This window comes from Dromiciops gliroides, chromosome 4, assembly GCF_019393635.1.
Source record: "Dromiciops gliroides isolate mDroGli1 chromosome 4, mDroGli1.pri, whole genome shotgun sequence".
In the NCBI taxonomy this organism is placed as follows: Eukaryota; Metazoa; Chordata; class Mammalia; order Microbiotheria; family Microbiotheriidae; genus Dromiciops; species Dromiciops gliroides.
Window position 1 is genome coordinate 78,849,661 of NC_057864.1, and position 20,163 is coordinate 78,869,823.

The 20,163-nt window shown below is 38.4% G+C and overlaps 1 protein-coding gene across 5 annotated transcripts in view; it reads left to right on the forward strand.

Annotated features, from left to right (window-relative positions):
• Positions 1 to 20,163, forward strand: part of SWT1 (SWT1 RNA endoribonuclease homolog) — a 143,266-nt gene that overhangs the window by 120,119 nt on the left and 2,984 nt on the right. For 3 of the 5 annotated variants that reach the window (XM_044000692.1, XM_044000691.1, XM_044000690.1), the window contains exon 19: positions 18,016 to 19,542. The exons of 1 other annotated variant lie outside the window; for it this stretch is intronic. In XM_044000692.1, the coding sequence (XP_043856627.1) occupies positions 18,016 to 18,148 (133 nt within the window). In that variant the 3' untranslated portion in view covers positions 18,149 to 19,542. Of the gene's footprint in view, positions 1 to 1,350; positions 1,467 to 18,015; positions 19,543 to 20,163 lie in introns of those variants that run through there. One more of the 5 variants, XR_006356270.1, reaches the window with a different exon arrangement.

Here is a 20,163-nt window from a genome sequence, read left to right on the forward strand (position 1 = left end):
ATCAGAAAACATTTCTCTTATGAGACGCAATAAAATAGAAAATAGACATCAAAAATGTAATTGTGGACCTAAATTGGACACATTGGCCTTTTTTGGGTAGTTGACCATTAAGTTTTGATTAAGGTAGTAATTATGTACACAAGCATATTTAAACAACTTTTAAAATGTATGGCTTTTCTTCCATTAGTTTTACTGGGTTTTCTTGTTTCTAATAAATCAGATCAGACCAGGACTGACGGAATGGCATAGTAACCCAATCTCTGAAGCTAAAGATGTAACAGACACAATTATTCACGGTATATAGTTCAGTGATTGGCCCTGAGCTCCAGTCACATTCTAAGCTAATTCGATCTGCTGACTGAAATGTCCATCATTTGATTATAATAAGAGTGCGTATTTTGATGGATTCTAAAAGTGGCAGAGATAACACATTTTAGCTTTGAATTTCCCATTTGATGCTTTAACCTCAAGCTTCGATTGTAATAATAGTAGACCGCATCTTCTACTTAATCCTAATGAATATTATTGTAGAGATAATGTTCTATAGTACAGTGCTAGATTTGGAGTCAGAAATACCTGGAACCAAATCCTGCCTGTGATACTTACTAAGTTTTATGACCCAGGAAACATCACTTCTGTGTCTTAGGTAGACCCCCTAGGACATATGTACTAAGTCTTAAATGGTGAGTTCCCACTTCATGACTAACTCTCTTATGTCTGCCAGAAGTAGAAATAAATTGGATGCTCATTTTAATTACTAATAGAAAAAGATTTGTCCGTTATTGAGATCTCACTCAAAAAGAATTAGATTTCTTTGAAGCAAAAGAGCCTAGAAGGATACATCAAGTAAATGGATGCTTCAGCAGAAAGTGGTACTGTCCTTCCTTCTAGAAGAGTCTAAGCTCCTCAGGAAAGTAATCAAAGCCCTTCACAATCTGAGTTCAGCCTTCAGCCTTCCATTTCATTTCCTTTTCCCCTACTATATTCCAAAAAGAGTTTTCTTTAGATTCTATCCAAATCCTATCTTTCCTTCCGGGTACAATATAAGTCTATGAATCCTTCTGTGTATAACGTATGACTCTGAAACCTTCCATAGCCAGTCCAGGCTACCAATGTTATCTCCCTCTATATTTCTAGAACTAGTCTATACTACTTATTTGTAACATGCTGCCTTGTAATTTTTTTTTTTAATTTTATTTATAGAGTTTGTCTCTCAAGCTGAATTGTAATACTTTTCCAGATTGTGACCATATCTTCTGCCTTGTTCTATTTCCCATGGTGGCTTTTTTCCCCTCCTCTGTGCTTATTCCTCCACAAAGTCCTATTTCAAAGCCTTGTTTACAATTGTAGGAAGAACTCATATTGGTGAAATCACAGATCATGAAGTATCCAAGTATGTGCTTAGTCAATATTTCTTGAGAACTCTGCCACAAGATGTTGGAATGGTGTTTCATCTGTGAACTGAGGTAATAATCATAGGATCATATACTTGCAGCTAGTAGTACTTTATAAGGTTATCTGGTCCAACTCCTTCATTAGAAAGATGAAGAAACTGAGCTCCAGTGAGGTCAAGAGGCTTGCTTGAAATTACAGAAATAGCAAACTGAGATTTGAATACAGGTCCTGTGTACCATAAAAACTAGTACAGTGTACAGAATATTGGATTTGGAGTCAGAAGGTGCTCTGGATTTGGGTCTGAACTGGACCCTGCCATTTCTTAGCTATGTGACTTTAGGCAAGTCATTAAACTTCATCTATAAAATGGGGATAACAATATTTGAATGATCTCCTTCCACATGATTGTTTAAGGATCAAATGTGATCATTAACGTCAAGTGCTTTATAATACTTAAGGACTTAATGAATTTATAACTCCATTGATGTAGGAACTCTCTCCACCAATGCAGTTCACACATCTTTAAGCTAGTAGTTGGTTTTTCAGAGTAGCTCTGGCGGAAAATTTTATGACCCTACAGCTCACCTGGGTTCGAACCTCTCTAAACTTAGCTAGGTTGATCCTTAGACAGTAGATGTTGAGTTCATCACCAGGCCATTACCTGAAGCCTTTCAAGTTTTATAAGCTATATCAGAACTTATTTCAGTGGCAGCATAGCCTTCCAGAACCCATAGTCCCCTCTAAACCATAGTGAAGTATGTGAGGAGGACATTAGGGGAAAGGTTTATACAGTGATGTGCAATTATCAGCTATTACTATTTATTCTGAAAGTTTCTTGACCGAGTTCTGCTCTGATGCAAATAACACCAGAGAATAAGGTTCTATCGTGGAGGAAATTATTTTTAGAACATGGTGCTGATAACAGACAATCTGCTTTTTATGAACCAACGCAGCTAATTGTGGAGAAGCTCATCCCAAGTAGGATAGCCACTTGATGAGGAATTCTTTCGTCGTGACAATACATGAAACAGATTAAAATACAAAATAGCTCTCAGTCCTTTGTGGCCCTCCCTTTCTACTTCTTTAGTGATAGTGGCAGAGTAGAAGAAAAGGAATCAAGGGATACCAAAGATCTTACAGTTAACTCATCCATTAAGAGGAAGTACAACAAACTGGAAGGACAGCTCACAGATTTTCCTTGGAAAAGCAAATAAAAGGAGTTAGTAGAGTTGTTCTTATCATGTATCTAAAGGGCAGAAGAAAAATTATTTCATAATATACTTAGTCATATCATATTTTAGTGCTTATGTTAAGCATTTTGAAAGCACTACTATGAATATGTTGGGGGCCAACAACCTGAGGAGGAAAGAGAGTCTATGAAAAGCTTGAAAAGACCTAAATTAAATCGGCATATACTGTAATACTTGGTGACTTCAACACAAAGGTGGATGCAGAAGAGGAAAGCAAAAAGCATGTTGGAAAATATTACTAAGTATCAAGAAATGAGAGAGACCAAAGTTTTAGAAGCCATGTTCTTTATCTCACAAAAGGCAGAGCCAAGATGGCAGAGTAGCGGGATTAAGTATAATTAGTTTCCCCTCAGAACTCCTCCAAACAGGTCAACAAAACAAACGAGTGCAAATCTTGATTGTTAAAATCCACCAAGTCACTTTTCCAGCTCAGGTTGGAGCAGCGAGAGACAGAGAGAACTTTAGACACTTGAAACAGTCTAACCAGGACTGGGTCACACAGAGCACTTCAATGCAGGGAGAGGTTGTAGACCAGGGAACGAGTAGGGCCCAGATTCATATAGCACCTTGTACAAAATAAAAATACCAGAGCTACCTAGAAACTTTGAAGTTCAAATAGGAATTTAGAGAATCATAAAAAGGCATCATAGAGGGAGTCTAATCAGATGGAAGGCGTAGAGTAGTTCTCTTATGACTTAATAATCCAAGTAGAAGGATGGTAAGGGAAGGGAAGACAAATACATTTGAGTGGTGGGTAGAAGAGAAAGGAAGGTTGGGGGAAATTATCTCATAATCAGGATGCACAAGTAGAAGTCTGTACAAAAAAGGAGGAAAGTGTTACATGGAAACAACTGACACTTGACCCCTTACTCGTTTGAACTGGTCTAAGGAGGGAAAAATACACACATACATACAGAGTTGGGTACAGAAATCCATTTTACATTATAGGCAAATAGGGAAAGGAGAGAAGGGGGAATTAGAAGGTAGATTGTAGGGAGAGATTAGTCTTAAGTAAAACAAATTCCAGCTAAGGATATACAAAAAATATTTATAGTTCTTTTTAGGTGGCGAAGAATTGGAATACAAGAAGGGTATACATCAACTGGGGGAAGGGCAAAATGAAATGTGGTATATAAATGTGTTGGAATGTTATTTTCCTGTAATGATAAAGAAGATGATTTCAGTGAAACTTGGGAAGACCTGTATAAACTGATACAGAGTAAAGTGAACAGAACCAGGAAAACTGTTTGTATAATAACAACAATATTGAAAAGACAATTAGCTTTAAAAGACTTAGGAATTCCAATGAGTGCAATGATCAGTCACAATTCCAGAGATCTAATGATGAAGCATACTAGTCACCTCCTGATAGAGAGGTGAGAGAAATGGTATACAGCACACAGGCTCACACACACACACAGACACACACACACACACATCCTTTTTTTAAGATATGGCTGATGTAGGAATTTATTTTTCTTGACTATACATGTTTGTAATGGGATTTAGTTTTCTTTCATTTTCATTTGGGGCTTAGGAAGAGGCAACGGAGAGAAGGCAGACATTTGTTGATTGGGAAAAAAAGTAATTTAAAAAATATTCTGTAGTACATTAAATCTTTATAGTTATGCAGTGGTCCAAAAGGTGTAGGAAATATAAAATCCCACTGTGGCTATTTCTTATTATTATTATAATAAAAATAATTTGATTTAGTAGAGCACAATATTTTTTTTCCAATAAGGTGTCTTCTGTGCATATGTCACAATCATTCAAGATTCCATGAAGCATAACAACAAAAAGAATTTGTCAGTAACCTTCTGATTGTATTATCAAGGAAACATGCATACTTGCCAAAGGTGTTCTCCATTGTCAAGGAAGATGTTCAGTACAGTGTTCAGAAGAAGAGGGGATTCCTTATAGCCAATATGGTCTTTCACATGTTCCATTTTATAAATGACATTGTGCAGTTTGCATCAAGCCCCAGAACATTACTACCCTTCCTAAATGAGATCTATAGGGGCTCAAAAGACTACAATTATATCTCCTGACGGTCCACAACAGCCCACGGCAACCAGGGGCTAGAAGTAAAAATGAAATCCTAAGAACTCTATACATTTTTTTATCTCTCATAGCATCTAAAATAGAACCTTGCACATTGATTAGGATGCGTTTATTACTTTAAAAAATGGAATATTTGTAGTGCTGTTAAAAGTATGCTTCTTCCTTTCAGAGTCAAACTCTATATTCATTGTGTCTAATTCTTCATCACCTACTGTCTTCTTAACCTTTAGCACTTAGACTGCTCTCTTCAAGGTTAACAATAATCTTTTTTTTTTTTCTTTAGTGAGGCGATTGGGGTTAAGTGACTTGCCCAGGGTCACACAGCTAGTAAGTGTTAAGTGTCTGAGGTCGGATTTGAACTCAGGTACTCCTGACTCCAGGGCCGGTGTTCTATCCACTGCACCACCTAGCTGCCCCAACAATAATCTCTTAATTACTAAATGTAATGACTTTTTCTCATTCCTACCTTATTTTACCTCTTTGTAGCTTTTGAGATTTTTTTTCTTCCTTGGCTTTCATGACATTGTATTTTTCTGGTTCTTTACTTTTGATTCCACACAGACTTTTTACTGAAGCATTATTTATCTCCCACTTGCTAAATTTGGGTGCCCTGACCTGGAACCTTTTCAATTTCTTGTTCTCATCTATCCCCTTTGATTCACTTACCATCTCTACAAAAATGACTTTATCATCTCCATGCCAGTAACTCCAAAATTACTCTGTCAGTAAGCATCCAGGTGTTATATTTTTCTTACACTTCTGTTTTACATCACCAGTTATCTGCTAGAGAGCTTTATCTTGGTGTTCCATCAGCATTTCCAAACAAATTGGCAATTCAGCATCTTTCACATTCATTCTCTTTTGTCTGCTCATTCACTACCTTAGTTTAGACCCTCAGACCCTCATTACCTCCCCCACTGAACTATTGAAATCACCTGATTGGATCTCCTGTTTCTGCTTACTTCCCCTCTCCTCAGTACTCACCACAGAGTCTCCAACAATCAACTTTTTTTTTTTTTTTGGAAGGCAATGAGAGTTAAAGTGACTTGCCCAAGGTCACGCAGCTAGTAAGTGTCAAGTGTCTGAGGCCGGATTTGAACTCAGGCTCTCCTGACTCCAGGGCTGGTGTTTTATCCACTGTGCTACCTAGCTGCCTCAACAATCATCTTTTTAAGATGGGTTTGACTATAGCATTCCTCAGCTCAGAAATCTTCAGCAACTTCCTACTGTCCCTGGGAGAAAAAATTCCTCAGTCTAGAATTTTAGGCCTAGCTCCCCATCTTGCCAGACATTTAATATTGTTTCTCTGTGTTCCAACCAAATCAGGCTATCAAATGTTCCTGGTTTGCATCTCTCTCCCATTCCTCTGCCTTTGTGCAGACTATGACTCATTTGTAATGCACTTCCCATCAATATCTTTATTTTCTTCCAAGACTCAGCTTAGGTGCTAGCTTATACTGATTTACTTGCTAATTTAGCTACTTTCCTGATTATACCCAGTTACACTTCTTTCTCTCCTGAAATTACCTTGTATTTATTTATCTTTTTACATGTTGTATTTCTTCATAAAATGTCAATCCTTTGAGGGCTGGAAATGTTTACTTTTTGTCTTCATCCACCCTAGAGCTTAACACAGAGTAAGTGTTTAACAAATTCTTGTTTTGTTAAATTGTTAAGATGTGAAGGACCTATTATTTCATTAGTATAGAGAACTTCCAATGATAAAAATTCTTCTGCCAATTGATTGGCAATCTGCTCTTCAACTTATAACCTTCCAGAGTTGTCTAAGGTCCTGAAAAGTTCAATAACTTGCCCAAGGTCACAGAAACAGTGTACATTAGAAGAAGGTCTTGAACTCAAGTCCTCCTGATATGGAAGCCAGTTCTCTATTCACTATATCCACTATCTCATCTTAATTAAATGGGGGTAGACAAGAATGTTACACACAGGAGAAAAGGAGGGAAGGAGAAGGAAAAGGAAGGAAGAAAACACAAGCCTCTTGCACTAGGTTTGAAAAATAGACAAATGAAAATTCAAGAGGATTGTTATGCTAGTTTGAACTCAGAATCCTAGACATTGAAAGGATGATAGTGTCTAATAAATCCCATCCCAAATGAATACTTCTGTGCATTAGGGATCTGTGATTTCAGCACTGTAAAGAACACCTACCATTGTTGCAGAGTGTAGCCCCTTAGTACATTAGTTAGCTGGTTTGACAAGATTCCAAGGTCCCCAAGATAATGCCCTGGTGGCTAACCATTTGATGACTCTTTTCCAAACTTAGCTAGTCTTGTTCTCAGACAAGAGACATACTATCTTTCCCTGCTTTTCAACATATCAAATCAAAGATAGTTCTACTGACACAGCCTTCAAGAAAATCCAAGTTTATCCTCATGCCACAGTGGAGAATAGTGTAGGACTTCAGTGGTGGAAATACCTGAATCTGTAAAACAAATTGCATATTACTCTTGTCATAGGAAATGACTTCATTGTTTTGTATCATTGAGTTATGGAAGCACATTTTAAACTTCAGCTAAGCTTTTACTGCTCCCCAGTAATACCTTTGTTGAGAAATACAAATAAACTTTAATCTTTGTGGGTTTTGATAACAGGAAATTATTACATTTCCTAGGTTGCATTTTGAAACATGACTGGTGTATATTGTGGTCTAAATTAAGAAGACTGTGAGGGGAAACTAAATGGAGAAGTTTCTATTACAGGTTAGAACTGTAGTAACAATATAAATACAGTGAAAAATACATCAGACTCATCTATTAAACTACTTTCAATAGATGGCTGTTGAATACCAAAAACTGTATTTAAAAATGTTGACTGACAGTCAAATGAAGAAAAATGTCAAAAACACTCACCTTTCAGGATTTCTGTGGTTTCTGATGCAAATAAAAATATCAGTGTGTGGTTTTGAGCATAAAAATAACATCATGATGCCTATATGAGAACCTTTTGTTTCCTCTTAGGTCAGCTCTCTTGAGATAAACAGAAGTTATAAGATCCTCTGAGAGCTTTGAGTGGCAACAAAGTTTGGATCTAGCAAATTTATTATGTATGTTGCACATAGAACATAACATACCTAAGCTTCTTGGCTTATCTCCTTAGGTTAGAGTTTAGGATGAATTTTAAAGCTGGAAGAGGTCTAATGTTGAAAAGCAAAAGATTATTCTTAACAATTGTGTTTATATAATCCATTTCTCATCCTTTACAACACAATGCAATACAGAATTTATGGCATAGACTTGTGGGTCATAATTTTGTCTCTAATACTGCTTCGAAGTAGCCATGGTTTTATTGGTATGATTACTGCCTTTTCTAACAGATCAAAATACATTCTTTAATTGGTATAATCAAACTATTCATCGCCTCTTAGCCAACCCACTATCTTCTTTGAGTTTAACTAGTAGAAGTGTTTAGACAGTAGCCCTGCAATCCATTGCCAGGTCCATACTCAAAGGTTCCAACTTGGTATAGTACCTGTGATGCAGTGGCTCCTTGCACCATTCCAAATTAGAACTAGGATAGTTATAAAATCTTCAAGGAGTAGACTTGTTGTCAATCAGTGAATAAATATTTCTTGTAAGGTACTATGCAAAAATATAAATGTAAAAATATGAAACATTTCCTACTCTCAAGTAGCTTACATTTTATAAGAAGAAACATGTACATACATAAACATATACAGAATAAATATCAAGTTAATACAAAGTGGTTTGGAAGGGAGGGAGGATACTCACAAGTGAGGGCATCAGGAAGAACTTGGGGTGGAAGGTGGTACTTGAGGTGCATTTTGAAGGAAGAGAGAGATTCTATAATTAATGCCTATACATATATGAGTCATAGATCTGTGTATCAGGTAAATCCCAGGCATGAAGTATGGCCAATGAACAGCCATGGGGACAGGAGATGGAGTGCCTACTGACTGTGAGAAATAGATAGATCAGTTTGCCCAGCCCACAAATTACTGAAAGAAAGGTAATGTATGATGACATGTAAAGATAGGTTGGAAAGAGCTTAACCCACAGGAATTTATATTTTGTCCTAGAAACAATAGGGAGTCAGTGGAGTTAATAGAAGACTGACACAGATCTATACCGAAGGACTTTGGCAATTCAGTGGGAAGAGACTCAAGTCAAGAAAGCCAGTTAGGATGTTATTAATAGTATAAGAGGTGATGAGGTCCCAAACTAAGATTACCATATGAGGAAAGAGAAGGCATCAGATATAAAACATTTGACAACAGATGGCTAAATCTATATATGTGGGGTTAGGTAGAGTGAGGAGTTGAGAATGATACCAAGTGGTACCTTCAACAAAAATACCAAAGTTTGTAAAAAGGGGTAGGTTTATGAGAATGATGAGTTTTATTTTGGACATTTTGAATATGAGGAAAATGGGCTGGGGGGGGGGGAGCCAAGATTGCGGAGGAAAAGCATCGACTTACCTGAGCTCTCCCCAAGACCCCTCCAAATACCTTCAAATAATGCCATAAGGCAATTCTTGGAGCAGCAGAACCCACAAAAGGACAGGGTAAAATCATTTTCCAATCAAAGACAACTTAGAAGGTTGACAGGTTTGACTCTCACCTGAGTCGAATTCAGCCCAGCGTAGGCTGCACCAGTGCACACCCAACCCCAGCACAAACCCAGTGAACCAGGCCTTGGGAGCTTCTGAATCAGCTGTGGCAGCAGCTGCTTCTGGAACTCAACCCACAAACATCAGGGGGTTGAGCGGTTGGCCAGGGTAACATTACAGGAGTCTCTTTGCTAGCACTGAGGCAGGACTTTGTTGTTTTGCCCATGCTCAGATCTGGGTCACAGTCTTGGGTGGTGGTCCTAGGCGAGAGAGGAGCACAAGCACACCAGAGCTTGCAACCACAGTGGAGCGGGGCTCTGTTCCAGGTTCCAGGGCAGAGAAGCAGGCCTGTGGTTGCTTGCAGACCAGAGCACAGGCCAAGACAATGGTGAACCTGCCTCTCCTTAAATCATACCACCTTGGAAGAACTAAGGACTTAAAAATTCCTAGAAGCATCTCGGAGAACAGCTGCTGAATCCTCCTGACATTGGGGACAGTGCATCCTCCATCCCGGAAGCAGAGCCCCACTTTAACAAAGAGTTAAAAGTCAAGAAATAGGCTGAGAAAATGAGCAAACAGAAAAATGCCAACTCTAGAAAGTTTTTATGGTGACAAGGAAGATAAAAATACATCCTCAGAAGAAGATAACAAAATCAAAGCTCCTATATCTAAAGTGTCCAAGAAAAATATGAATTGGTCCCAGGCCATAGAAGTATTCAAAAAGGACTTTGAAAATAAAGTAAGAGAGGTACAAACAAACAAACAAACAAAAAAAGTAAGGGGCAGCTAGGTGGAGCAGTGGATAAAGCACTAGCCCTGGATTCTGGAGGACCTGAGTTCAAATCTGGCCTCAGACACTTGACACTTACTAGCTGTGTGACCCTGGGCAAGTCACTTAACTCTCATTGCTCTACCCAAAAAAACAAACAAACCAAAAAAAGAGAGGTAGAGGAAAAAATGGAAAGATAAATGAGAGTGATGCAAGAAAATCATGAAAAAAAAGTCAACAGCTTGAAAAGCCCAAATTGGCCAAATAGAAAAGGAAGGTACAAAAGCTCTCTGAAGAAAATGATTCCTTAAAAATTAGGATTGAGCAAATGGAAGCTAATGACTTTATAAGAAATCAAGAAACAATAAAGCAAAACCCAAAGAATGAAAAAATAGAAGGTAAGGTGAAATATCTCATTGGAAAAACAACTGACCTGGAAAATAGATCCAGGAGAGATCATTTGAAAATTATTGGGCTACCTGAAAGCCATGATAAAAAAAAAAAAAGAACCTAGATAGCATCTTGCAAGAAATTGTCAGAGAAAATGAAGCAGAAGGTAAAATAGAAATTGAAAGAATCCACCAATCACCTCCTGAAAGATATTCCAAAATGAAAACTTCCAAGAATATTATATCCAAATTCCAGAGCTCTCAGGTCAAGGAGAAAATATTGCAACCGACCAGAAAGAAGCAATTCAAGTACTGTGGAGCCACAGTCAGGATAACACAAGATCTAGCAGCTTCTACATTAAAGGACAAGAGGGCATGGGATGTAATATTCCAGAAGGTAAAGGAACTGGGATTATAACCAAGAATCACCTACCCAGCAAAACTGATTTTAATCCTTCAGGGGAAAAAATGGGAAATCAATGAAAGAGAGAACTTTCAGACATTCTTGATGAGAAGACCTGAGCTGAATAAAAAATTTGACTTTCAAATATAAGACCCTAGAGAAGCATAAAAAGGTAAACAGGAAAAAGAAATAATAAAGGATATTAAAAAGTTTAACTGTTTACATTCGTACATGGAAAGATGATACTTGTCCTCGTAGGAACTTTCTCATTATTAGGGCAGCTGGGTGGAGTATATTTAGATGGAGCACACAGGTGTGAGCTGAATATGAAGGGATACTATCTTTAAAAAAAATAAAATTAAGGGGTGAGAGGAATGCACTGGGAGAAAAGGAAAAGGAGAGGTGGAATGGGGTAAAGGATCTCACATAAAAGAAGCAAGAAAAGGCATATGGAGTCGAGGGGAAGATGGGTGAAGTGCAGGGGAGTGAGTGAGCCTTACTCTTAGCAGAATTGACCCAAAGAGGGAATAACATGCACACTCAATTGTGTATAGTAATCTTATCTTACCCTGCAGGAAAGGAGGATGGGAAGGGTGTGTGTGTGTGTGTGTGTGTGTGTGTGTGAAAGAAGGGAGGGCAGATTGGGGGAAGGGGGAAGTCAGAAGCAAAACACTTTTGAGGAGGGATAGAGTGAAAGAAGATACAAAATAGAGTAAATGTCATGGGAAGGGAATAGGATGGAAGGAAATACCGTTAGCAATAGTAACTGAAGTTTGTCTGACAGGCCTCAGTTCACAAGAAACACATAGAGAACTGAGTCAAATTTGTTAAAATAAGGGGGCAGCTAGGTGGTGCAGTGGATAAAGCACTGACCCTGGATTCAGGACTTGAGTTCAAATCCAGCCTCAGATACTTGATACTTACTAGCTGTGTGACCCTGGGCAAGTTACTTAACCCTAATTGCCCCACCCAGAAAATTTTGTTAAAATAAGAGCCATTCCCCAATTGATAGATGATCAGAAGATATAATGAAGTTTTCAGATGAAATAATGAAAGCTACCTATAGCCATATGAAAAAAAAAATGCTCTAACTCACTATTGATTGGAGAGATGCAGGTCAAAACAGTTCTAGGGTACTACCTTATACCTATTGGATTGGATCATAGGACAGCAGAGGAAAATGACAAATGTGGTAGGGGATATGGGGAAAATGAGATATTAATACACTTTGGGTAAAATTTTAAGCTGATTCAAACATTATATAGAACAATTTGGAACTATGGCCAAAGGGCTATAAAACCATGCATAATACTCTTTGACCTAGTAATACCACTACCGGGTTGGTATCCAAAAAGATAAAAAAACACACCAAGAAGTTTAATTTGGAATTGAGGAGATGCCCATCAATTGGGGAATGGCTGAACAAATTGTGGGATGAGATTATGATGGAACACTATTGTCCTATAAGAAATGATGAGCAGGATGCTATCAGAAAAACCTGGAAACACTTATGTGAGCTGATGCAAAGTGAAATGTACTGTATGCAAAATAACAGATGATCTGCTGTGAATGACTTAGTTATTTTTAGCAATACAATGATCTAAGACAATTCTGAAGGACTTATGAAAAATGCAGTCAATCTCTAGAGAAAGAACTGATGGTGTTTGAATACAGATTGAAGCATCATTTTTTTAGTTTCTTTTTCTAACTTTTTTTTTTTGGTCTCTTTTCTTTCACAGTCTGACTAATGTGGAAATGTTTTGTGTTACTACACATGTTGAATTGCTTGAGTTCTTAAGGGGGGAAGAGGGAGGAAGAGAATTTGGAACACAAAGTTTTTAAAACTTATGTTAAAATTTGTTTTTACACATAATTTGGGAAAAAATAAAATTCTAAAAAAAGTCTTAGAACAAGGTAAAGAAAAATAAAGAAAAATGGGCTTGATCTATGACTCATCTGTATAGGTATTAATTAAACTCATAGGAGTTGATGAGGTCAGTAAAAGCAAGGGTGTGGAGAGGACTCAGGACAGAGTTTTGAGGGAACATCTATAGGTAATAGTCCACGTTAATTTTAGTGCCTCCCTTCTTAGATTATCTCCATTTCATTTTGTGTGGTTGTTGGCGGTTGTCCTTCATTCTCAAAGAGATAATGACATCACTATGCTAGCGTCAAGTTACAGTGTCTCTGTGGTTGATCAGACCACCATGAGCTTGGAAGGCTCTACCACAAGTTAGGCACAAATAGTCCATGTCAACATTTGGGGTGTATTCTCTAAATTTGTTCATCTCATGTTTCTGAGCTGCTGCAATTCTGCTTTGTATGTAGAGCACAGTGCCTTTGATGCAGGCATGCCATGCTGTGCAGCCCTTTGTCGGCATATCCCATGTCATTCAGTCAATTCCAAAGTTCTTCAGAGAGATTTTGTATATATTCTTTTTACATGTTGTCTCCCTATTAGACTGAAATTTTTGAGAATAAGGACTTTTTGGTCTTTCTTTGTATCCCTCATGCTTAATACGGTTCCTTTTTATAGTGGGTGCTTAATAAATGTTTGTTGACTGATTCTGTATTCATCAGCTTCTGAAATGCAGAAGAATATATCTAGTGACCAGTGACATGTTACTGAAGGGAGTGTAGGTGAGGATTCATTATTGGCACCCATTATGTTCCAGAACTTGTACTACAATGTCATACCCTTTTTAGAACAATCACTTGCATTTCATGATGAAACACCCAAATAGGACTTTAACTGTCTGCATTTTATATTTTATTTTGGCTGCCAATTAGTGCTATTTAGATAGTAAAAATAATTCTGAGAGAATTTAGACTTAGGCTTACATGAAACTCAAGTAATTAACAGTCATAATTTCCAGAAGTTTGGCTTTTTGTGTGTGTGCATGCATGTGTGTTTGCACATTTTAAGCTTTCTTTGACATTAATAAATGAGATGGTGCAAAAGCTGCCCATTTTTAGACACCCTCTGGTATATCCTGGCTATCTCAACATTGACCTTCTTTGACCCTCTCTGCTTGCTCAGATAATCTTGGTAGTTGGTTCCAGGTCTGATGATCTTGATCCAGAAGTCCCCTGACATTTTAGAAATTTTTGAAACTTATCTTTAGATAGACCTATTCTAGCATATACTCTAGGCCTCAATACAACATTCAAACCTAAACTTGGCCAGGATCAAATTCACACCTTCAGATTAGTCTCAAAACTGACATCTTTCTGGAAGCTCAACTTATGGAGGCTTAGCCTAAAGCCAGTGAAAACCCCTTTTGATCCATTATGTATGTACATTGTACTTACGTTTATGAGAATGGAGAAGAAAGCAGGTCACCATCTTCCTAGGCATTCTCTTAATTTAATACTTTATGGCTATCTGTTTTTATTCATATGCACACTTCCTCCCTCTATCACTATGGGTTTCTGAGCTGAAAAAATCACTGGTGGTGGCGTGGGAGTGATTTCAAAGTTATCCTAGGGGCTCCTCATTCCTTAAATGGCTTCATTGAGAAGGTCAGGGCTCTGCTTTGGGCCTCTGTTAAAAAAAAAAAGACGTTCCTGTGGAAGGTGCTTTATCCAAGTTAAAACTTTCCAGCCCCCCATGCCATGTGGGAGCTGAGTTACTATGACCCCTGGAAGTGCACTGGCAGAAGCTGGCCCACTATTGTCTGATTCCAATTCCCCTCAATGGCCCAGTTCTTAGCCCCACCAGCACCTAGTCTGTATCCCTGGCAGACAAGACAGGTGGGACCTCAAGTAGTCAGCTTCTAGGTAGGTATGCAGCCTCCAGAAGCTCTGAGCATGTATTATAGCCAAGAAGTTCCCAGATAGTGCCACTGAGAAACCTGAGGAAGAAATCGATCTATTTAATGTGGACTCAGGGTGAGAATTCTCAAACCCTAACAGGCTTGTGGTCAGTGCCAGGGTAACCACAGTGATGAGGAATCAAGAGGAGGAAGGAGGTGTTATATAAGAAAGAGAGGAAGAGGAGGAAGAACAGGGAGACAGCAGTGATCAAAGTCCTGATGAAAGGAGTGGAATGGTACTGACCACCATCGTGGGCACACTGTTTGGAAAGGAATGAAAAGAAGATAGTGAGACTAACTGATGCTCAAAAATATCTTCCAAACCTGCGTGACAAAAACGTCAACACAGAGAGACTATTAAAGATTCATTGGTCTACTTGTGTTCCATGGACCAAAAAAAAAAAAAAAAAAGGGAAGTTATGAGAGCCCAGGATCACCTCCACACCATAAGATAAGGCTTTAGGATTAAATAAATGTCGTGTGTATAATTAGCTACAATTGACTAACTATAGCCCTGACATTTTAAGAAAAGCTCTATCCTGTTTAAAAGCCCATTCTGGCGTTCTGGCTGGTGAGTGACCTATTCCAGCTCTTTAAACAAACTCCATCTTTATTGCCCGAGAAGCAATTTTGGGATTTCTTAGAATGCCCTCTCCCATCCTCTTCCTGCTGAAATTCTTCTTATCCTTAAAGGCCCAGCTAAAATGACACCTTCTCTGGTAAATCTATTCTGAATTCTCCCTCATTTGACCTTTCTTTTTTATCAATGTATTTTGCATTATAATTATATAGTTGTCATTTGAGCTCCTAGGGCAGGGACTACATGTTCTCTTTGTTTCTCAGAGCCTGCTACAGCACCAACTGCATGGTAGGGGGCTTAATAAATAATGGCTGAATTGGAAAAAGGAAGTAATGAGTTCTTTACCATTAAAAATGTTGATGCTACATGAGTATCTGTTAAGCATCATATACAATGAATCCCTTCATAGAATGATCCTGTGATTCTAAATAAACCCTGTAGCAGAAGGATTCTTAAATACTGTTGCTGTGACCTGGTATATAAAATGCAGTAATAGTATCTCACTTTTTTTTAGTGCAGATGTCACTGAAGTTCATGTTCCTCATTTGTGAAGTGCAGACAGAGGGGTGTGAAGCTGTTCTCCCTCACAACTGGGGTCTGGGCTAGGATCTGAGCCAAGCATCTTACTCCAAGTTCATGGCTAACTATTCTTCTGTATCAAAATTGAACTAAAATGCCCCAAAAGAAAATAAGTGGGGGCAGCTAGGTGGTGCAGTGGATAGAGCACCAGCCCTGGATTCTGAAGGACTTGAGTTCAAATCCTGCCTCAGGCACTTGTCACTTACTAGCTGTATGACCCTGGGCAAGTCACTTAACCCTCATTGCCCTGCCCCCCCAAAAAAGAGAGAGACTAATCATTTCACATATGCAAACTGTTTTCTGCAATTTTAAGTTGCTCATTTGAATATAAAGACTCTCTCTCTTCACTCAGACATGACCAGATTCTTTGCTGTAGGGGAATCCAATGCCAAAATCTTGAATCATACTAAAAAAGTAATTGAACTGAAGGTGAGGAGAGATACTGCAGAGAAATCATCTCCACTACAAGGGGCAAATGCAGAAAAAATAGAGAACCAGTTATCAGGAGTCTTTTTTTACACATGGACCAACTGATCAAAGGATAGGAAGAGAATCTTGTACGCTTCCTTTATTTAGTACATTCGGATTTTATTTAAAAAAAAAAAATAGAGTGGGGCAGCTAGGTGGTGCAGTGGATGGAGCACCAGCCCCGGAGTCAGGACTTGAGTTCAAATCTGGGCTCAGACACTTAACACTAGTTGTATATCCCTGGGCAAGTCACTTAATCCCAATTGCCTCGCCCCCCCCCCCCCCAAAAAAAAAAAATTAGAGCAAGGCTGATCAAAAATAGTTTCTTGTATTCCTCCCTAAAACTGCTTTCTGACTCCCTTTCTGTTTCTGATGCCTCTAGCCAGGACTCCCCTGATACATAGAACTTATTTCAATCATTGTAAAGGTGATTTGGGCCAAGACAATTGGAAAAAGAAAGAGTTCTTTTCCATTAAAGAACTACAAATGGGAATGGAATCTATTGATGCTGATAAGACAAAATCATATTTTCTCCCTCCTGGTAATTATTGTGCCCCCACCCCTCCTGCACATACTCCCAAGTATATATCTTTCTTGTGTCCTGTTCTGATTGTCAACTAATTTCTACAACAGCTGTTATCAGGGTTTTAAAAGAGTTTACACCTTGCTACCCCACATTTTTGCTGTTTCTTTTTGAGAGATATTTTTTGGCTGTCCCCTTCTGCATCTCTGCCTGTTCTTTAGGTTTAGTGCCAAGCATCCCTTTCCTATTCTTGCATCTTTGAGAGATAGAAGATGTAGACCACCACCTCTCAAAAGCTGGAGACTTCGAGATTAGACTATTCAGCAATAAATGTTTATTGAATTGAACTGAATGTGACTCAGCCCAGTGAGGTTCTGGTGAGGCAGTGGGTTGTATTGATTCGGCCTGATCATATACCAGGGCTCTTTGATGTCTAGTCCTTAGGAACACCTAGAAGCTGTGTTTATGTAGAAAAAGTGCTGGGTTTGCCATGAAATATCCCTGGCTACCAGTACTATCAACTTCATTGTGGGCTTTTATAGCTTTCAGACTTGTCAATCAATATGGATTTATTAAACACCTACTCTATATAGCCACTATTTATGCTAGGCTCTGGTGATACAAATACAAAAACTGAAACAATACATACTCTTGCATCGTCAGAGACTACATGGTGATAGCGCGTTCCCTCTTCTGTTATATTTTTATCTAGGTTGTTTTGTATGTTTGCTTGCATGTTGTCTCAACCCCATTGTGAGCTCCTTGAGGGTAGAAAATGTCTATATCCCCAAGTGCTTAGCACAGTGCCTAGCAAAAAGTAGGTGTTTAATCAATGTTTATTGAATACAAAATACAAATTAAATAGTGTTTTGGAAGATTAAGAGACACTTCATGGAGATGGTATTTTGTTCTGCATCAGAATAAAAGTGGGTAGAAGGCTGGATGTGGGAATCATAAAGACCAGTCTTTTATCCAGCTCCAGACACTATGTTTGGCCCTGGGCAAGTCACTTTCCCTCTCAGCTTCCCTCTTCCTGTTTGGAGTTATGTAGAATAAGGTGAGCTGAGGCCAAATAGTGTCCTGGCACAAATTGTTTACATATTTGAAATATACATGTATCACCCTGTTGTAGCTTCCTCAGCTTTACTATTTCTAGCTACCTGCCTTGTCACATTTTAATCTTTTTTTTCCTCTAGGGAAAAGTTAGAAATTGGATGTTATCAGCTGGCCCAGATGGAATACACTATGCAGCAGTGCAATGCCTCTGTGTATATGGAAGCCAAAAGTCGGGGGTGGTCTGAAGATATGCTCAACCACAGGACTTGTTAAATGTTTTCTTCCTAAATCCTTTATTTATGAGTTGGACTAGTTAACGTAACAGTATAATGTAGTTTTTGTTTTGTTGTGAAGTCTACTTTTGAGCCAACCCCCAAATCGGACCAAGAACAGTCCTAAGGTTTTCATATTTGATTGCCTTTTCCTGAAATAGCCAAGACTTGAAAGAAGCTTAGTACTTACATCGTGGGACAAATGCTTTTTACTGTGTAGGCTCTTCTTTTGGAGCTAACTGCATTCCCCCACTCCTTATCCCTACATTACTCAGATGGGATAATGGTGGCTTTTCAGCAGTCACCTAGGTCTGAACTTGCCCTGTGTCAGGTTACGTTGTTATGAGTCTGTATCTTTTAGTTCAGAGCCTTGGGACCAGGTATATAAAACCCAATCCCAACAGGGCCACATCCCACAGACTGGACTTGTTTGAGGGAGGTTTACCCTGCAGGCCAGGGAAGTAATATACATTTTGATGTAGCCTTTAATATGCAAATTCTCAGTTAAGACCCAGAACATCATCTATTTTGGGGTCGTTTTGCTGCTTTCCATTCCTACTCCGTGACAGTGAAGTCGAGCTTCAACTCTACCTCTTCCAGTCTTCAGTTCTGGCATCCTTTATTTCTCGAAGAGGGTTTGTGTTTTTCCCTGAAATGCAAGTCTGCCCTAGTTTATAGTTTTAGCAGTGTTAGCTCTTGGCTGAAACTCAACATCTAGTCTTCTGCATTATTCATTTGTACAATGAATTGGAAATGTATTCCACATTTGGTATAACAAATCCAATTTAGGCATTCTAATCCAAATACATATGTCTTATTTATTTTAGAAAAACTAAATAAATTTTTTTTTGTAAATTTAAATGTTTCTTGCTTTACTTTAAAAGTTCTATAAGGGACTGGAAGGGACCATAAGTTCCTAGTTTAGGGGGTAGTATTTTCAAATGTAAAAACAGGACTTGTTCATGTTTCCATTCTAAATACCCAGTTTTACCTTGGCTTAAAAAAAAAAATCTCAATGTTGTTCCTTGGTTTGTGTCTTTATTTAATGGAAGTGGCTGAAACTGAGCTTTTACTTCTACAGTTTGTTTACTTAAAAGCTATGCATGCTGGGGCACTAGGTGGCACAGTAGATAGGACACCCGCCTTGAGTTCAGGTCATCCTCAGACGCCTGACACTTATTACCTATGTGACCCTGGGCATGTCACTTAGAAAGAAAGCTAAGGCCAAGATAGTGGTCAAAGGTCCATTCCAGGAATGTGGAGCAGTCAGAAAAATATAAGGCCATTGCAGCACAACCATAGGCAATCTGCTAGTATTCAGTCTTTGAAAGATTCCCTTTACTTTTACATCACAGCTTGATGAGAGTTGAGAATGTCATTCTAGAATTAGGGATGCCTAGTAACTGCTCCATTCTCAGATGAAACAGCATAGATGCCCATCCTAACCATGAAATGTGAGGTATGGGGAAGGGAGAGTTTCCTTATACATTATCAAGTTTTAACTTCCTCAGTCTTCATAAACATGCATCAGATACTAAAGAAAAGTACACAAACAACAGTGTTCTGATATTAATCACATGGTACAAGGATTTCCTGCAAGGTACCTTTAATGTGTTTGCATCAGCAGTAAAGCATTAGAAAGTGCCAATTTCGGCACCTTAAGTTAGATGTGCAGCACTACACATTAGACACCAAGTATCCCAAGTTTATCCATATGAACAAAAACAGTTCTGTTTGAGGTTGTTTTCAAAAACCTAGTAGAGTGTGCATTAAATATTTCATGAGCAAGGGCTGCCATTTTGGATTAATTGTACTGTTCAAGATGAATGGTTATTTTGAAAAGAAAACATTTTACTATCTTATTTACTAGCTTAAATGAGTCTTGTACAAAACACACCCTCCTCAACCCAGGTCAAAATACTTAAAGCCAGAATTATTTTCACGTATTGTGATCACAGCTATGTTACTGTTTGGAACCCTATTCAAATAATGAAAGTGTTGTATACAAAAAACAGT